The 19,837-nt window shown below is 43.6% G+C and overlaps 1 protein-coding gene across 1 annotated transcript in view; it reads left to right on the top strand.

Annotated features, from left to right (window-relative positions):
* Positions 1-19,330, top strand: part of NHSL1 (NHS like 1) — a 134,119-nt gene extending 114,789 nt beyond the window's left edge. The window contains 4 exon segments of the mRNA XM_054697868.1: positions 7,989-11,252; positions 11,761-11,893; positions 16,343-17,027; positions 17,029-19,330. Of these exon segments, the coding sequence (XP_054553843.1) occupies positions 7,989-11,252; positions 11,761-11,893; positions 16,343-17,027; positions 17,029-17,079 (4,133 nt within the window). The 3' untranslated portion in view covers positions 17,080-19,330.
* The last annotated feature ends 507 nt before the right edge of the window (positions 19,331-19,837 follow it).

Genomic DNA, 19,837 nt, shown 5'->3' with positions numbered 1-19,837 from the left:
CCGTGTCAGCCATTGAGCTGAGGTGCATCAACGCTAAGACACATGAGTCATGGTGTATAACTTCAAGAAATGGATAGTCCAGCAGGGAAGACAGTCCTTTTAAAAAGGTCACAATGCAAGATGGGGAGTTTGGTGCCTTTAATGGTGTATGTTCTAGATGTCCATTCTCATAGTCTGCTTCTTAATTTCCTTGGAATTCAGGTGGTTTTCTCTTTGTTTTTGTTTCGGAAGCAAAATGGAGACTAACTGCAACTATTGGTATTTTGCCCTTCCTTAATCCTGGATACAAGGACATTTTTTCCCTCTGCTACGAGGAATTAGTGGACCGTTAAAGTCATAACCTGCCCCTTATAAATGCTGTGTATGCCATTGCTCATAGCAGCCCATTTATAACAGTGACAGTGACTTCTGGTATTTCAGGGTCTTCTCTCAATCATTCCTTTTTTTTTCCTCTAGGAACAAAGTTGTCAGCAGTTTTAAGTTTGCAAATATGTATTTAAGTTTGTTGCTTAGTAGGTGAAATGTGTTTGGATCATTCAAATCTCTTATCCTCTGTTTTGATTAAATTTCTATTCATAATTCATCGCTATTAAAATAGAAGGTTCACAACATACCAACTTTAAATGTGTCAATATTGCTGAGAAGAGTGAATGTTTTTACACTTTTCTTGCAGCACAGGAATGACAGACGTATTTGATTTGTGTGTGTATATATATTTTTGAAATCACTTATTAAGAATAACCATTTAACAAGGACAGTACCATAGAGCTTTCTTAAATGAGCCAGTAATTTAAAGCAGATCCATCAATAACTCATGCTTTATTATTTTCTGATATCCCATAGTTGGTGTTAATCACACCAACATATACTCTAGAAAGAAAATATTCCCTATGGCTGGGATATTCTGGGGTTGGTTGCAACATTACCTGAAATGTCTGAATTAAGATCAACTTTAAAATGTGATCACAGAACAGAAAAGCAGTTCGGCTTCATCAGCAGCAGTGCTACTGGGTCTCGTTGTGATAAAAGTACTTTATCATTATAAGGCTTTTTATTTTTCATTATAGTTGTATCTCACACCAATAACAGTTTCCACAGTCTTTCCAAATTGTAAGCCTCTTTGATTGAAGAAAAAGCTCTTTACCCAAAAAGAACTGTTAGTTATTTGTTCCATCACATAGGACAAGACATCATATTGACCAGATGAATTAAACATGTTCTCTGCTGTCACTGTAAACACACTGATGGAAGGAATGACTTCAGTGTCCAGAAGAACTATGTGAAACTCTCCAGAACGGTCCATATTTTAAATAACACAGAGTCACCCTTCCAGTGTGTTATAAATTTGCATTTGCTCCCCCAGCTCATTTGAAAATGAAATTCAGGTGCTTCCTTTGGAAGGACACACACAGAGGAGTTGGAAAAAAGCCTTCTGATGATAATGTGCTTTTTCTTCCCTTTTTTGCCCTTCAGCATTCATTCATCACCATATGACTGGCTAACCTCATTATTAATACCTTCTTATCATTTTACAACAAGCTTCTGGAAGAAAGTGCATGGTGTCAGCTTGCTTGAAAATAACATCGCTTTGCTTGTTCTACTACTCTACATTAGGGGAGAATTTCGATCGCCAGGCCAGCCTTCGGCGGTCTCTCATATACACAGACACTCTGGTAAGACGACCGAAGAAAGTCAAAAGGAGAAAGACTATTACAGGAATCCCTGACAACATACAGAAGGAGCTAGGTATGGCTCATCAGAACTGTACTCACTGCCCCTCCTTGCTGCTCGCATACTACGCTAACCTAACCTCGTTTGTGGTGCTTATAAAATTGATACTTTCTGGTAGCCGCTGGATGCCCCACAGGGCCAGCTTCTTTCTTGAATGAGACATGGGGTACAAATCCTAATGCCCTTCACAGATGACTTATTGAATTTGGGTGAGAAGATAAGAGAAAGGGCTTCCGTGAAAACTAAAACTGGGATGATAGAAATTTACAGTTCTGTCATCATCTCTATGCACCTTGCATGTTGGGTATTTCCACAACAAAATTTACTTTACATTTAGATCTTTTCATGAAACTGAAACTCATCTGAGGACTTGAAATTGTGAACATGGACTTTGTCACTTACATTGACACTATGGTGGTAGGTCATCAGAGAGACTGCCGTGTGGGATAATTGCAAATGCCAATACGATAGAAAACAGTCTTTGATTTTGGATGATGCATTATGTACTTCCAAAGAAACAATTTCATAGCTTTTTTTATTCAGTATTTCTCAACCAGTGATAAAAGCAGAAGACAAAAAACAAAACAAAACAAAACAAACAAACCTTTTTCACTAGTGTGGAGAGGGTTGTTTACTTCATTATTCGCTTACTCATTTTATTTCTGCTTACATTTATATATGCTTTGATAATGCTTTCATTCTCCTCTTTCTGTCTTCACTTCTCCTTGGTGTTTAATGGGGCCCATCAAGAACATCTTTAGAGGCGGCAGAACACATTAAATGGGGAGCAGGGGCTCTGTGCCAGGCTCGGGGATTTGAATCCTAACCCTGACTGCATTCTCTGGATGACCTTGAGCTGGTTGCTTTGCCTTCTTGAGCCTCCCTCATTCAGAAAATGAGGTTGGTGACACTAATAGAAGTTACCTCAGGGTTGTTTGAGCATCTACTGAATTTATGCAGGTAAAGCACTGATTGCTTAGGAATGCTGTGAACATAATAGATGATGTTGTAAATACTGCAGCAAACTATTTTTTCTCCTTGTTATTGAGGTGACATTAGTTTACAACACTGTGTAGGTTCTGAGGTGCACAGTTGCTCACCTCATTGACTGTATTTCACACCACACCCACCACCAAATATCCAGTCACCATCCACGCCTATTTATTCCCAACCCCCTTCCCTCTGGTAACCACCATTTTATTATCAGTCTAAGTATTTGTTTTTGTCTTTGCTGCGTTTGTCTGATTGCTTTTGCTTTTCTTTCTTACATTCCGCAAATGAGTGAAATCACATATTTGTCTTCTTTTGACTTTTTTCACTCAGCATAATCCCTCCTGGGTCCATCCATGTTGTCGCAGTTGGCAGGATTTCATCTTGTGGCTGAGTCATGCTTCACCAAGACCACCTTTCTTGAAATTTGCCTCTCTTCTGTCAACCTCTGGACTACATCCTTACTTTCATCTGATGTTTTTACTTTTATTTACTATTGAAGTTATACTCTAGAAACTTAGCATTGTTATTTCTGAACCTGCCTGTTGGTTGTTATTCAACATGAGCTTATCCTTGCAACAGTGACATATCTACAGCAGCACCTTGAGGCAGCCTTTCAGTTTCTAGGGGCTACAGACCTTGCTTCTATGTGGCGTTTTTCCAACAGCCCTGCTTAAATGCTTTCTTTTAGGGAGGGAGAGCTCACTTTTCTTTGCCTAGCATTTTCTTTTTTACTGCCATCCAATTCTACAGGCTGCAGCGGCCATGGGACAAGAATAGCAACACTTTGCGTCTGGCTTGTGTAGCCCAGTGACCCAGAGAGCATTCTCGTCTTCTCCCCTAACAGAGGGGTCTGTCGAAGCAAAAGGAAGGCTCCACCAGCACTTTGTGAAGTCTGTTTTGCTTCATCCCCCCACAGCTCCTTCCTGTCGTGGGCCAGTCTCCCTATGTGCCATCCTTTTAGGCTTTTTTTTTTGCAACTTTAGTGACATCTAAGTCCTTTGAGAAACTAATATGTACTCTATATGTTCAGTAGCTGCTTAATGGGCTAATTTCTTATTGTTCAGGTAACATTTATATGTTAACTGATTTTTTAGGAAATGTGCTATAACAAGAAAGGAATAACTTTGAGTAGAGACTAGCCCTTTGTAAAATAACAAGGTTGATGTTTTGAGGTAGGCTGCAATTTAAGTGGCTTTCCAACCAAAATAGGTAGGTTTTAGATGACCTTGTGCAGAGTGTAAGAATAGTTTGACCCAGATGGAGATACACATTACACATAAGCATTCAATATGAATTCTCTAACTGCGTATATATATTTGAACTTTTGCCTCATTTATTACTGGAACCAGTGACTCATTTGGCTCTTCGACCTCACTGGAATGATCCAGCCTGCTAGGTGAAGCATATCTTCAATAATTTTAATGTGTTTAAATGAAAGATTGTTTTCTTGGAGCCCATATTCACATCTCATTTGCATATGACTATAGAACCACCACCAATGCTGGAGGGAGACAATAGCTTTCTGCACAGTCTCTCTGTTGTGATTGTTGCCAGACAAGAGACACTTGATATCACCGTCAATGGCATGATTGTGGATCAGAGGTGGAGGTCAACTGAGACAGCTGTGTCTAAGTTAGACCTAGTAGAAAAAAATAATTAAACCACTAGACCATGATGACTCCAGTGCTACAGAGAGGCTAGTTGAAGGACTGATGGATAAAATGAGAGAAATAACATTCAAATGCAATAACATTTAGCTCCTTCCCCATCCCCCAGATTCCTCTAAGTAAATATTTTACATTCTTCACTTTAAGACTTCTGGTTGACTTTACTTGCTATCCAATATTTTGTACTTATGAAGTATCTGGTTTGGAACCTTGTATTACCTAAATGGTGATTATTAAAAATAGATGCTTCATATTTTCTTTTAAAATTAGTCTTTATAGGGCCTCCCCAGTGGCGCAGCAGTTGAGCGCTGGGTTGCGAAGCTGCCCGCGGCCTCTGCAGCGCCGGTTCGATCCCCGGCTGCTCCCCGGCCACTGGAGGAGGGTCCCACATGGCGCGCAGACCTCTCCTGCCGCCCGCTGCTCCCCTCAGCAGTGTACTTCGGTCCTTCTGCCTGCTCTGCTCCCCGCTCTGGCTCTGGTGAATTCTCTCACCCTCCCGCGCTTCTGACTGTACCCAGTGCTTGTATAAATAAATAAATCTTAAAAAAAAAAAAAGCAACCATAAGTAGATGTTTAAGTAATAAAGAATAAAACATTTTAAAAAAGAATAAAATTAGTCTTTATATATAGAACAGAGGGATGTGTGACTTAGTTATACAAATTAGATTTAAAAAGATGTTATCTTAAGAAAGACACAGGAAAGATGCACCCTGTCCATTCTACACCATGCATGTTGCAGGGGCTTTTGATTTTTAGAAATCTAAACAGTGCTTCCAAAATTATGAGGTTTTTACTTCAAAATCCATAAATGGTGGACATTAGAGACTAGCCAACATGTAATTCATTAAAATTAAGGTATGAGATCTACTATTCCCTTCCAAAACATATTTAATGCCTTATAATTTGTTCCATTTCATTTAAATGAATTCAACAAAATTTCACTTTTTTCCTTTCTTGTCTTAAAAATACATAGAAATGTATTTGAACCTCCTTTTATGAGGAGATTATCATACCAAATAATCAGATCACATTATTTTGTTGGTTTGACTTCTGAATTGTTGGTCGCTCGTAACACTTATCCCAATATCTATTCCCCAAACCAAAAAAAAAAAAAAAAAAAGCGCAATTTATAGGAATAAAATTTTTGGAATAATTTTTGATAGTTTGTACTACTAAGAATATTTTAGAAGATCAAACAAGACTTTTTAAAAATTTGTATGCTAAATGTAAACTAACTTGCAGATTTCTATCATCTTTGATTTTTTTTAAATGTGAAATCCGTTGTAGTATTATAACATATAATTATTTCTTTACATTATGGTTTAAAATCAGAGAAACCTTACCAGGATGCAGCACCAGAGTAGCCTATATTGGCGCAGTTCTCTTTTTTATAGTCTGTTTTTGTTCTTTAACTGTAATCAATATAGCATTTCTCTGTACCCTGTAATATTTTGTACTTTTTGTATTGTGAAAATATAGAAGGATCTGTTTTAGGAGTATAATTTTGGTGGTCCCTATGATAAGTGATATCTGAGTTATTTTCACATGTTTATAAAAGCCCTTAGGAAAACAGTATTTTAATAAGAAAGTTGTACTTGGCTGTGGATGGTGAAGATATGACTGTGCTGCCATTTTCAGAAGCCTTGCATGGTTTCATATTCAAAATTACTTCCTGGAGGAATCAGGACTTTCTTTCCAACCCTTAAAGATAGTAAAAATCGGGCCTCCCCGGTGGCACAGCAGGTTGAGTGCAGCACTGTGAAGCTGTTTGCAGCCTCTGCAGCGCTGGTTCAATTCCTGGCCAGCGAGGGAGAATCCCACATGGCGAGGCAGACCTCTTCTGTCTCACTTGCTGTGTATTTCAGTCAGTCAGTCTGCCTGTTCTGTTCCCTGCTCTGTCTCTGGTGAACCCTCTCATCCTCCCACGACTGGCCTGTACCCCAGCTCTTGTATAAATAAAAATAAAATCTTAAAAAAAAAATAAAGATAGTAAAAATCTACCACTAACCTCATGCAAAAACTACAATTTGGAAAGAAAAAATATTAAGTATTGAATGGAAGAAAATATCTTGAAAGTTTGGAATCAAAGTGGTGCAAACTTATACAGACACGCAAGTTAACCTCCCACCTTCTAAAGTCCCAAATAGGGAACTCCCTGGTGTCCTGGGGTAAGTCTCTCTCAGCACTATCACTTCTGCAGCCTGAGTTCCATCCCCGGCCAGGGAGCTAACCTACATATGGGGCAGCAGACCTCTTCTGTCTTGCCTGCTGCTCCCCTTAACAGTGTATTTCAGTAAATCTGCCTGTTCTGCTCCACACTCTGTCTCTGATGAATCCTCTCACCACCACAACCCCCTCACACACCCCCACCCTCTACACCTCTGGCCTACACCCCAATTCTTCTACACCCAAAAAAAATTAACTTAAAAAAATTCATCAATTACCCAATTAGCACAGCAGTTCAAAAAAAGATTATAAAAATAAATAAAGTACCAAATAGCAAAAAGCTTAGCATCTTTTTTCTTTTCTCAAAGTGGATTTTTCTTTTGCTTTTGCCCTTTTGGCCCCCTTCTCTCTTTCTGAGGAAGAACTCTGTGTGTGTGTGTGTGTGTGTGTGTGTGTGTGTGTGTGTTGCTAGTACTTGAGGTATTTTTAGGTCCTTGTTGGAGAGAACTGTGTTTTGCTACTGTTTTTTAAGATGTATTGTGTCTAATGATTACTATGCACGGATTGATTTTTTTTCTTTCTCAGTACACTTTGGGTAAATTCTTGGCATCATGATTCTTTTTTAAGGCTTTTGTTCTTTCTAGGTAGCTTGAAATCTAACTTCTTAAGTTTTTTTCTCATCTATTTCCCTTCCCGTTTGACCTTCTTTGTATTTCTTCATTTTTCAAACATGTTACTCTTTGTTTGGTTGTAAAGCTCTAAGAAATGAATAACCCTAATTTGAGGAAATGTTCACTGGATCAGTTCCTGCTGCTCTTCCCCCACCAGAACACAGCAGATTGCTATTGAATTTTGAATGTCACTGACAGACAGATGATAATGGCTGAAGATGGATAATGAAGTGTTTGGAACACAGATGGGGCTGTAAATCACTTTTCTTTTTCCTAGGATTTCCTTCTGACATAAAACATTCATGTAATTAACAAATTTATATCAAGACCCCTCATAGATGTTATCTATGTAACCCTATTGTTGAACCACTACATTCGTCTGTCTTTGGGGTTCTGTGCAGTCCCCTGGAGGGGTGGCAGACTCCCTTGAACTCTTGAATACGAGGAGGTTATTTTAAAAGTAAATCTTCCAGAGAGATCCTTGATCTCAAAGGGATCACTCAGAATTCTATAAGCAGGACCTTCATCTACAGGGAGATTTGAAATACAAATTTTTTAAAGTACATGAAGTTCATATAAAGTCTTATTTTAGGAGCTGTCTGTAGTATTTCAACTCTTAGGTATCTGCAGGAGAAAAGAAATGATCAAATATGAAAAAAAATTTTTTTTAAGTATAGCAGATTGAGAGCATGGTGATGAGCTAAGATACTAATTTTTATTTTTAGTTTAGTTAACAAGGCTATTTCTGCTTTATCTCCAGCATCAGGCACTAGCCATGATGAGGTTGGTGGCCACGCAATGTATAGCCCTGACCACTGCTCTACACTAGGAAGGCTCGACAGCTACCTGCCTTCGGGGCAGCGCTCAGAAACCAGGGACTCCAGCTGTCAGACCGAGGAAGTGAAAATCGTTCCACCGTCAATGAGAAGGATCAGGGCCCAAAAGGGGCAAGGCATCGCTGCCCAGATGAGCCACTTCTCAGGTTCTTCTGGGAACATGTCTGTGCTGAGCGATTCTGCGGGTGTTGTGTTCCCTTCTCGCCTCAACAGTGATGCTGGTTTCCACAGCCTTCCGCGGTCTGGAGCGAGGGTCAACGTTCAGCCCCTTGAGCCACGGCTGGGTGCCCTGGGTCCTGCAGAAGACATGGAGGACACTTTTCCCTACCAGAGGGGTAGCCCACACCTAGATGAAAACTTAGGGCATTTAGGAGGTGCTTCAAGGACTGGCACACTTTTGAGACCCAAATCCCAGGAGCTGAGGCACTTTGAGGGTGAAAACACAACGAGCCCAGCGTGTATGGTTTCTCCTCATGCCACCTACTCTACCAGCATCATCCCAAATGCCACACTTTCCTCCTCTTCGGAGGTTATTGTTATTCACACTGCCCAGAGTCCAGGGCAGCTGGACAGCAAAATCACCAGCTCAGCTTCATATACAAAGATCAAATCCAGAGACCAGCTCCTCGCCAGGCATGCTGGTAAAGATGATCGTCATGCTCCTAGTGGCACCTGGAATCACGGTCACTCCCCCATTCATTCGCAGGCCTTAGATCCCCACTCCCCCAGTGCAGCCACCCTCCTCTCCCTCTCTGACTCCATGGGCTCCCTAACTGCCCCAGCAAACGGGGAGAATGGATCCCAAGCTGTGGCCTTTCGCTGTAGAAACAACGTGGGCTTCCCAGCCCATGCCCAGGACATGGACAGCAAGAGTGAGTCCAGCTATTCAGGAGGGAGGGGGCATGGCAGCAGCGAGCCCTGGGAATACAACCTCTCCGGTAATGGGCGGGCTTCGCCAACAAAGCCACATCTGGCAACTCCGGGTTACTCCACTCCGGCCAGTAACATGAGCAGCTGTAGTTTGGACCAGACATCAAACAAAGACGATGCCAGGTCCCTGTGTTCAGAGGACCACGATGGCTACTACGCAGCCCTGCACACAGACTCTGGACAGGGACCTGGGAATCTGTGCAACAGCAGCAATGGCTTTGGGTACCCCAGACACAGCATGGTCAATGTATTTGATGGAAGAGCTCAGAAGAACCAAGGGGATGGGTCACATCACCAAGATAAATGCCTTTCAAGAAACATCTCCTTGAAGAAAGCAAAGAAGCCTCCTCTGCCACCATCTCGGACAGACTCCCTTCGCAGGATTCCCAAGAAGGGCGGCCAGTCTAATGGGCAGGTGCTAAATGAGAGCCTCATTGCGTCGCTCCAGCATTCGCTGCAGCTCAATCTCCCGGGCAAGGGCAGCAGCTCGCCCTCTCAGAGCCCCTGCAGTGACTTTGAGGAGCCCTGGCTGCCTCGCTCCCGCAGCCAGAGCACCGTGAGTGCGGGCAGCAGCATGACCTCCGCCACCACCCCCAACGTCTACTCCCTGTGCGGGGTCACGCCGGCTCAGAGCGACACGAGCAGCGTCAAGTCCGAGTACACGGACCCCTGGGGCTACTACATTGACTACACGGGCGTGCAAGACGACCTGGGGAACCCAGGCGGGGGCTGTCCAGCCAGCAATGGGGCGCCCACAGGACACGGGCCAGCCCGCCAACTCTCAGATGGGGCCCGGGTCTCCATGCCCCTCCTGCCCGGTGGCCCCGTGAAACCAAAGATCACGTCGCCGGAGAAATCGCACCGGGTCACCTCGCCATCCAGCGGGTACTCCAGCCAGTCGAACACACCCACTGCGCTCACCCCCGTGCCTGTCTTTCTAAAGTCCATGTCACCAGCAAATGGGAAGGGGAAGACCAAGCCCAAGGTGCCGGAGAGAAAGTCCTCGCTGGTGTCTTCGGTGTCCATCTCCTCCTCGTCCACGTCCCTGTCGTCGAACACGTCCACGGAAGGGAGCGGAACTGTGAAGAAGCTGGACTCTGCACTGGCCTCTCCCCTTGCGGCACCCCCTGTCCCTTCTCTTCCAGCTTCCTGTCCTGCTGCCAAGTCTCCTTTCCTGCCTGCGCCCCCTCCTGTTGCCCATCCCTCCGCCCACTCCCCCGGGGACTCCCCTCTGCCACACTCCCCCCTCTTTCCCCCTCCACCTCCAGAAGTCCTCACCCCCTGCCCTCCCGCCCCTGAGGCCGGCTTTCCTCCTCCCCCCACTGCACTTAACCCCCTTCTTCTGGATTCTTCTGCATCCTTGCCAACTCCTCCACCTCCTTTGCCCTCCTCTGTTCCCCCACCCGCCCCACCCCTGGACCCCAAGTGGATGAAAGACCCCAGGCCTTCTTTCCAAAAATCGGGCCAGCCAGAAAGTTCCCGGGAGGCCGACAGGCAGCCTCCTAACAAGGAGGCGGGCAGCGGGCCCGCCATGCCCCTGATCACCACGGAAGCGCTGCAGACGGTGCAGCTGAGGCCCGTGAAGAAGAACTCAGGACCCGAGGTAGCGCCGTCACATGAGCAAGTATCTCAGGAAAAACCAACTCCCGTTGTTCCCCAGTATCATTTAAAGCCATCTGTTTTCCTGAAATCCCGAAATAGCATAAATGAAATGGAGAGTGAAAGCCAGCCTGCCTCCCTGACAAGCTCGCTTCTGACTCCTGCCAAGAGCTGGAGTCAGGGTCAACAGGACGGTGCAGCCGAGCGTGGCCTCCCGAGCCGCAGCCTGGGCAGCGCTGGGGAGGCCGGGGCCGGGCCAGGCCCGAGGACCACGCTGCTCCCGCAGTCCCCTGGTCCTTCACCCAGCAGGAAGCCGCCCCCCATCTCCAAGAAACCCAAACTGTTCCTTGTGGTGCCACCTCCGCAGAGAGATTTCACAGCGGAGCCTGCAGAGAACGTGAGCGAAGCAGCTCCCAGCCCCACGAGGGGAGAGGCAGAGAGTTTTGCGGCCGGGACAGGTTCTGATGAGACTGACGCTGGCAGTTCGGTTCTTGAGGGAGGAGCTGCAGGATCTGCATCCCTGGCCAGAGTGGAAGCCAATGTCCCCATGGTGCAGCCTGATGCCTCGCCAGCCCCCGAGCAGGAGGAGCCTGGTGCCAACAGCAGTGCGGATGGTGCTGGCGAGGTGGAGAACTGCCTGTCTCCGCAGGACGGAGGGCGTGAGTCTGGTTTCTTTCTTGTTCCACTCCACCCTAGGCAGCTGAGGCAAACTGGGCTGGTGCGCGCTCCCCTTAAAGACGGCAGTTGGTGGGCTTCCTGTGCTTCGTCACACTCAGGGTACCAACTTGGCATTTTCTGAAAATTTTTTTAAAATCTAGAGACCTAGATTTAAAACTTACAGAAGGCCAGAAAATAGGAGGTGGGGGCTCTGCAGCAGGTTGGGGATTAATTAGCAATGAGTCATCCCCCTTCTGGAGAGCTACAAAGAAACATCACAACATTTCAGTGAGATTCAGTAGGAGTTCTAGACCTTAACAGAAAAGAATGAGCTTTGGTTCCCAGGCGCCTATCATCTACCTCTTTGTAAAATATCAAAGTACAGACCCAGCTGCCTCTCTGTGCTTCTCACATTGTCGGGATGGCAGGGAAGCCTATTTGGGAGCTTGGCTGAAAGCTGAAATTCAAGTCACTTGTGCGTCTTGTGTTTGCCTGCTTGCTTCTCCATAGCTGGGGTGCCGGAGACCCACACAGCCCGTTCTTCCTCGGACGCCTGTGACTTCCCTAAGGAAGAAGAGAGTGATGAGGTGATGACCCCCAGTAGACCCCGGACCACAGAAGACCTTTTTGCAGCTATTCACAGGTATCCCAAACTCCTTTTCGTTATTTCAATCTTAACTTTATGAATCTCCTTTTCCAAATATCTCCTGAACTTATCTTTCTTTCTTGAGGTGCTTTCTGTCACCCAATTCAGATGAACTTGATTATTGATTGTTTTTAGGGTTTCTGTATTTGTATGTGTCCAATTTCTGTTCTACTTTTTCTTCTGATTTTTATGATGATGCAGGGTGGGGGGCAGGGGCTCAGTATGATGCCTTCTGGTCGGCACCACTCTTGCTGGCTAGAAATGCAGTATGTCAGTCAGATGACAGAAGATTTACACAAGTTGGATGAGAACAGCCAGGGTTCAGTCCAGGATGAGGGCTGCTGTGTTCTGTGGACTTAGCATACACAGACTAGTTCTGCAGGACCTCTTTCCTAAGGGTGTTTTATTTTATTACAGTTATTTTAATTTCACAAAAAAAAAAAACAACCAGAATTTTATAGTGCAATTTCTTTCGGCTACTTAAATGTTTCCATAAAGGAGTGCATTTTTTTAAAGCAAGAGCAAAAAAGCATTTAACTCCTTGCTATTGTATGCTGCTAGTGCCATCTACTGGCATCCGAAATGATAGTGTTTTAAAAATACAGAGTAAATTTTTCAAAATAATTGCCTGGACCGTTATAATTTTATCTATGTGGTGACTTTGAAGAGTGATATGATTTCACATTAGTTTTATTCATTGCATCATTTTTCTAGTTGTAAACAAGTGTCATAAGCATTAATAAGACTATATACGTGCAAGTACTGTGAGCCCTTGTGCTGTATAAAAACCTTTCGTTTCCTTCTAAACATCTTCACAATGTTTTCAGATGCTCTTATGAATGCTGTTATTCTGCCAATGCCTTATATTGCCATGGTCCCTTATTTTACCTGCTGAAACAGAACATCCTATAAAATTATTTAATCATGTGAATAACCTTGTGTCAGGAAGGTTTGCCAATTCTTGAAATCTAACTGAAAAGATGATTGCATGAGATGAAAACCACCATGCCGTCCCTCCTGACATTCCTCTCACAGCAAATAAACATCTAACTTGGGGAGTGGGGAGTGAGGGAGACCCATTAACTAGCAAATTAAGGTGTTTGTCAAGAATTCTATTTTTTTTTACCTCTTGGCTCAAATTTTGATGTAATATCCCCAAGGACTCTAAAGACTGCACCTTTCATACTCTCTGACTGGTTTCTTTGATCTCAGTAGAAATGAAAAGGTAGCTAGTTATCAAATTATTTCTCAAAACAGGGACATGAAAAATGCTGCAGCCTTTGAACGCAACTGGCATTTCTCGAAGTTTACACAGATGTTTCTAACTTTAACCATGCTACACACATAATAAGCACTTAATAAACATTTCTGAATTAAAATGAAACCAATTGGAACTTAACTGCTTGGGAAGTCTCCCAAGACGCAGTGTCTTTCATTTACCATGGAGTACGCATACGCTCGTATTTATAGCAGCAGCCACAGTGAGGATGTGTTGCCCAGTTGCTCTGAACTACATTCTTGATCTTGGTGAGAAACCCAACTGCTATGGGACTAAATTGCTATGTGCTTTTCTTAAAAATATGCCAAAGTTCTTTTCTATGTTTTATTTTGGCAGCTGTCTCAAGGCACTGAAAATTTTGCGGTTTCTCCTAACCAGAGGGCTGTATTTACTGCAGATGTAGGAACCAGCCAGTCTTTGTTATTTCATGTACACACACTGGAAGAAAAAGGCAAATAGAGTATAGATCCCAGAGCAAGGACACGTGCTAGTTTCTATCTTAGCAGCGGTAGCATGTTAGCAGACGTAATAATAATCTATCCAAAGTCTGTGATCTTTTTGGGCTTTATTTTATATCCTTTAGCACCTACTCTAATAATTTACAATAAAGAATATCTAAGTTGAAACATAGCTTTCAAATTTTATAATGCAAATTAATTCACTTCAGATTTACAGCCAGATGGAAAATGAAGAACACCAGTTGAAGTGTGAAGTTTTTGTATTTATTGAAGTAATTAGTATTTAAGGCAGTGTTAACTGTTTAAGGGCTTTCTATAACCATCTTCTTTAGTAGTACACACACTGTGTGTATGTATGTATGTACATATATATGCAGACGTTCATATTTTTAGACTTCATTTTCAGTTCAGATGACAGTTGCTCTTGAGAAACAGCCATGCTTTTATAAATTCCCATTTTTCCTCTTATTTCTAAATCTGCAGTTACATACCATATCTTTAATCAAATAGAGCTATGACTTGGATAAATACCAGACACTCTTGCAGGGATATAAGTGCCACCAGCCAATCCCTGCAAGAGTGAGATGAGCAGAGCTGTGGGGGCCAGCAGTGTGAGTTGTGATGACGTGTGCTGTAGTAAAAGATGCTCTATCAGGCCTGGTTTTGTATGAAGCTGTGTGACTTCACTCTAGACCTCAGTTACCTTCTCTGAAATCCAGACTAGACCATCTACAATCTTTTCCATCTCAATCATTTTGAAGATACTGTTTCTCTGGTTTCTCTTAGTTGGTCATTAGCTATTCCCGGGCTCTGCTCTTGTTGACATTTGAAGCAAAGTGTCAGAGGCCAGGCTCTGAAGTCCCAAAGGCAACAGTGCCTCATCAGGCCTGGACACCCTTCAGACTCTGTCTTTGGTCGTTGGGTGGCTTCTGTTTGGCTAGAAGCATGGAGAAGACCCTGGAAGCACCCAGCCTGGGGCAGCCATCATGACTTGCTATACAGGCCACTTAAAATAGCACTAAAGCCTCTTCTTTAGAAAGAAAGAATTTTATTTCCCTAAATGACAGTCAAAGGTTGGATAAGTACCTAGTCTATGTATGACATGTTGTGGCTGTGACTGTAATTCATCTTTATTGATAAACTATAAACTCTACATACTGTTACTCCCCTTTTCCAGATAGGACACATGATCAAAACTTTAATGTGCCCAAGATCACCGAGCAGAGAAGCTTTGGCAGTGGGATTTAAGCTGGGACTATGTGACTCCAGAAGTTGTTAATCTCATTGAATTCACACAGATCTATGAACTTACTATCACCATTCTCATTTATCAATTATGAAACTAAGGTGCAGCATAGATGAGTAACTTATCCAAGATCACAGATCTAGAAGATGGTGGTCCTCAGAGTCCACCCTTCGTCTGTCACAACCTATTCTAGAATATTCTAGAATTTGATAGTAGAAAAGGAGGCACACCTACATCTTTATTTTAGTAAATGTGCCCAGTTTCCTAAAAGCAAATAAATCCACCTGTACTTAGCCGAGAGATTCCTCATACACTGAGTTGCTGTTAAAAAGAGACTAGAAAAGGGCCTCCTGGCTCAGCTGCTTATTTTCTCTGGTTATTGTCAATGTTTTTTGCCATAGAAAACACATTGAACATTGAATAGGGGGGTTTCTAGAGACAGGACAGGAAATACCCTCAGGGAAACATTCCACTCTCCTTGAAGACCCCTCCTCATCATACCTCACCTGTATCCCTCACATTTTCTTTATCAGTTAGCAGTTCTCCAAGTCAGACAGGAAACAGGATCTGGTGCAGATGGTTCACTGTTGTCTTCTGGAAAACTGGTTTTCTGGAAGCTGGTTTTCTATATGTTGCAGAAAGCACTAAGGAAGACTGGTTTTTATCACCCCCTACAGTGACTGAGAAGACAAAGTTGTAGGGTTATTCTAGAACCTGGAGGTGGGGCGTGTTTTGGTAGAGAAAATATTCTGGGAGTTGGCTGATTTGTTAGACCTGTTCAAGTGCCAGCCAAACAAGAAAAGGAAGAGTAAAAGAAAGGATAGTCAGTACCATGAAATTCACTCAGGAGCAATATTCTATGGGAGAGTTCAATTTAAAAGGGGGGGGGGAGATTATTAGACTTTTAGGAAATGTCTTACTATCCAAGGTTTGTTAATATGATACCTGATATAAATAATCTGGTGAGGGTGTTGGTGATGAAAGGGGATCATAAACTCATGATATTGTACCTGGGTCACGTGCTCACCTGGTAAGACAACTGTTCTTTTTTTTTGCATGGGTGCTTGTAAGTTTCCATAATTAAAGTCACTCTTGGGCCTCCCTGGTGGTACAAGGGGTTAAGCACTGCACTATGAAGCAATCCGCAGCCTCTGCAGCCTGAGTTTGATACCCGGCTGGCCAGGGAGATACCACATGACACAGCAGACCTCTCCTGGCTCACCCGCTGCTCCCCTCAGCAGTGTATTTCAGTCAGTCTGCCTGTTCTGCTCCCCACTCTGTCTCTGGTGAATCCTCTCACCCTACCCCCACACCTCTGGCCTGTACCCCAATTCTTGTATGCATAAATAAATAAATATTTAAAAATAAAATAAAATGCAGTCACTCTTAATAAGGGTGAGCTGAATATGTGAAAGAGCAGCAGGGTGGTCTGTGACCTCTCTCTCAATGTTATTAAACCCCAGATCCAAGAGGAAAGTCCTTGGCCGTAAAGATTCAGATGACGATCACTCCCGAAACCATTCGCCCTCCCCGCCAGTGACACCCACCGGTGCTGCCCCCAGCCTGACCTCCCCGAAACAAGTGGGATCGATTCAGAGAAGTGTCCGTAAGAGCAGCACCAGCAGCGACAACTTCAAAGCTCTGTTACTGAAAAAAGGAAGTCGCTCAGACACCAGCGCCCGCATGTCCGCCGCAGAGATGCTCAAGAACACAGACCCGAGATTCCAGAGGTCGAGGTCGGAGCCTTCGCCGGATGGCCCCGAGAGCCCATCAAGCTGCTCCCCGAGCAAGAACAGAAGGGCCCAGGAGGAGTGGGCCAAGAACGAAGGCCTGATGCCTCGGAGCCTGTCCTTTTCCGGCCCCAGGTACGGGCGCAGCCGAACGCCGCCCTCGGCAGCCAGCAGCAGGTACAGCCTGCGGAACCGCATCCAGAGCAGCCCCATGACCGTCATCTCAGAAGGCGAAGGGGAAGCCGTGGAGCCAGTGGACAACGGGGCGCTCCGGACCCTGGGTTCTGCAAGTGCACGTTCGCAGAATGGACCTGCGCGGGAGGACGCGGACGCCGGCGGCCTGCTCTGCGGTGGGGGGCCCGCCACCCCGCGGCACGCGCAGGCTCCGGGCCCCGCAGATGGCATGGCTGGTGCGGAGAGGCAAGGAGCCGTCCGAACAGGGCAGGTGCTCTCTGAGGGAAGAGAGTTAGGGGCGAGAACCTGAATCTCCAAGGTGATGGGGGGAGATGCCCAACATATTCTGGGAAACACAACAGGGACTCTTCTTGCCTTGCTGGGGTCCCAGCACCTGTGCTGTAGTCCCGGGCACTGCCAGCCTGCAGTGGAAGGGGGAGGGTTATTTAGGACTCACTTGGCACTTGCCCTGTGTCTTAAAAGCAAGTAGAAGCTTAACTTCTGAAAGTGCTTCCTGGGGAAGATTTTTTTTTTTTTTTTTTTTTTGGCTAAATGCTGGGGGTGTGTGTAGAGCTGTGTGGGTGTGCATTTTGAACATTTGTCAAACACACACACACATATAAACAGCATGTTACAGACATAGAAGAAAGAGTAAAGCTAGGTAGGGTAATGGAGTCTTCTGGACTAGGTGGGAATTGCTTTCAAAGTGCTGTGTTTATGGAAATTAGAGAGTCCCAGAAGTAGGGAGAGGCTGTTGCTTCTGAAGAAGAGGTGGTAGGTTAGTGGGTTCTGAATGCTCAGAACACATGGGTATACGCATAGATGTGCTTTCGAGGTGAGCCGCGTTGTGGTTAACCCACAAAGTTGGGGAAGGGCTAAGTGACAAAATTGGTTCAGGTACTTTTTTCTAGGGAAAAAAGGCTTTGTTTCTTTTTTGTAAAAATGACAAAACACATGGAAGTGGCGACGCTGTGACTTGGAGCCTGCTGCTGTGCAGCCACAGACACACAACTTTTAGCCTGATTTTTAGAAATGTGGTAATTTTTAAATTTCCTCCATGAGTAGCAGCTGAGACCTTCTTTGAGAACGAAACGATGGTATGCACGTACAGAGAGGGTAACAGAGGCGAGAAGAGCTGTAAGTGATACACTGCTGGAATTTTGTTTCCTGCTTATTAAATAAAATTATTTTTCAGAATTAAATTTGAAAACTTGCACTATAGAACTGTGGGTGGCGCTTTTACTTTTTCAATGGTTTTTTACCAGAGTTTAAAACCTCCATTTGGCAATTTCTTATCACTTGAAATATCAACATTTGCTAACTTTTGGATATCTTTTTGGTTACACCAAAGAAAAAGTGATAGCTATTTTTCCTTGAACTGCCTACAGTATCATGTCCTCATTTAGAAAGGTTTATCAAACTCTATTATATATATTATCTTTCTTTGGTGAAAATGCTGAATAGCTCTTGTTAGTCCAATAAACTGGTAAAAAATTGGCAGGGCTTGGTGATTAATTAGCCCTGGGAAGTGAGTTTTTAGATTAAAAAGATTTTTTGCTTCATTTGGTTTGTGCGTTTTTATATATATATTTTTATATAAATAATTGAATTGGCTGATTACCTTCTAATCTTCTCTGGCTAGAATTCTAACACTTCTAGACATGGGGTGGGGGGAATGTAAAATATTTCTTTTAATGTCATGTTCTTCTGATCCCTTCCCCCACTCCCGCACAACTTCCATGTATTTAAACTCCTTTATTTATTTATCAAATAAAATCAACATCTTGTCTTCTTCATTAGAAGGATGTAAGATGACAATACTGATGTCCTTGTCCTAAATACATTGCAGCTGCCAATTGTCCTCTCTTTTGGGGTGAAAATATCATCTAGCACTGGGACCACACAGGTCACCTCATCGTAAGTAGTCCCCATATAACAAGATTGCAATCAACAAGCACCATGATCACACTGTAGAGCCTGGGTGTGTGGTAGATTGGTGTAAGTACACTGACAAAATCACCAAACCTGGCACTTCTAAGACTATGTCCCTGCCATTAATCACCACTCCTGACTCTACATAGATGCCCATTTTGGACATGTCATTGAGACAAGCCTAAAGAATTAAGATTCCTCCCCTTCTCTGAAAAACAAAACAAAACAAAACAAAAACAAAAACACTTCACACAACCAGAAACCAAGACCTGGCATTTGGTTTAAGGCCAAGGGTTTTTTTTTACCATTTGGAACAATTGTTGCTACAGTGGCACAAAGACCCTTTCCAAATTTTAGAAAAGAGGTATTGGCTTTGGATATGAATTCTCACAGCTGCTTAAAAGAGATTAGAATGTATGTGGATATGAGAAAACTTAATATATGAATCATGTATGTTGAAGGTAAAAGAAGCAACATGAAATCTACTTTGAAATAAAATACTCATTTTTAAAGGAAAAATATATTAGGTTTTTCAATTGAATAAAACAATTGTAAATATTTGAACCATTTCTTTTTGCTTGTGCATGCATTTTTGAATAATGAGATAGGTCTTCTTGTCCAGAGCTGTTGAGTGCTGGCCATGAATAGAACAGCAGCAAAGACCGAAGGGCCCTGTGGGAGCTGGGGTTCCAACAGAGAGGAGGAGATGGAGCATCATGGACACTAGATGTTTCCATCTGAAAGAACCTGTGGAAAAACAACTATAAATAATGTCCTGTGAATGTTTGAATAAGGTACAAAGAACGTATTGCCTGATAGTGGATGTCACATGGAGAGATGTGAGATCTTTTCACAGGGATGAATGAAATATCAGGAAAGAAGAATCTAGGTCCATCCCTGAAACATATGGTATCTTTTGCAACTTTGTTCCTCCATGGGGGCTTGCTTCTGTTAGCCTACTGTATTATCCTTAAAAACTTAGTGAGGGTAGACTTGACAAGCCTTCTAGACCCCCAGACTTTAAATTGCAAATAGTCAGAGAATCCCATTTAGTCTGTCAGTTGGAAGCAGCCTCCTATTTCTGAAGATTTCTGCCCTACTCTTTCTGAAGACTGTCGCTGC

Source organism: Talpa occidentalis, unplaced genomic scaffold (assembly GCF_014898055.3).
Source record: "Talpa occidentalis isolate TD23 unplaced genomic scaffold, MPIMG_talOcc4v2.1 talOcc4.2, whole genome shotgun sequence".
Taxonomy (NCBI): Eukaryota; Metazoa; Chordata; class Mammalia; order Eulipotyphla; family Talpidae; genus Talpa; species Talpa occidentalis.
Note: the sequence above shows the minus strand (reverse complement) of the source record. Positions and strands in the feature narration are given on the sequence as shown.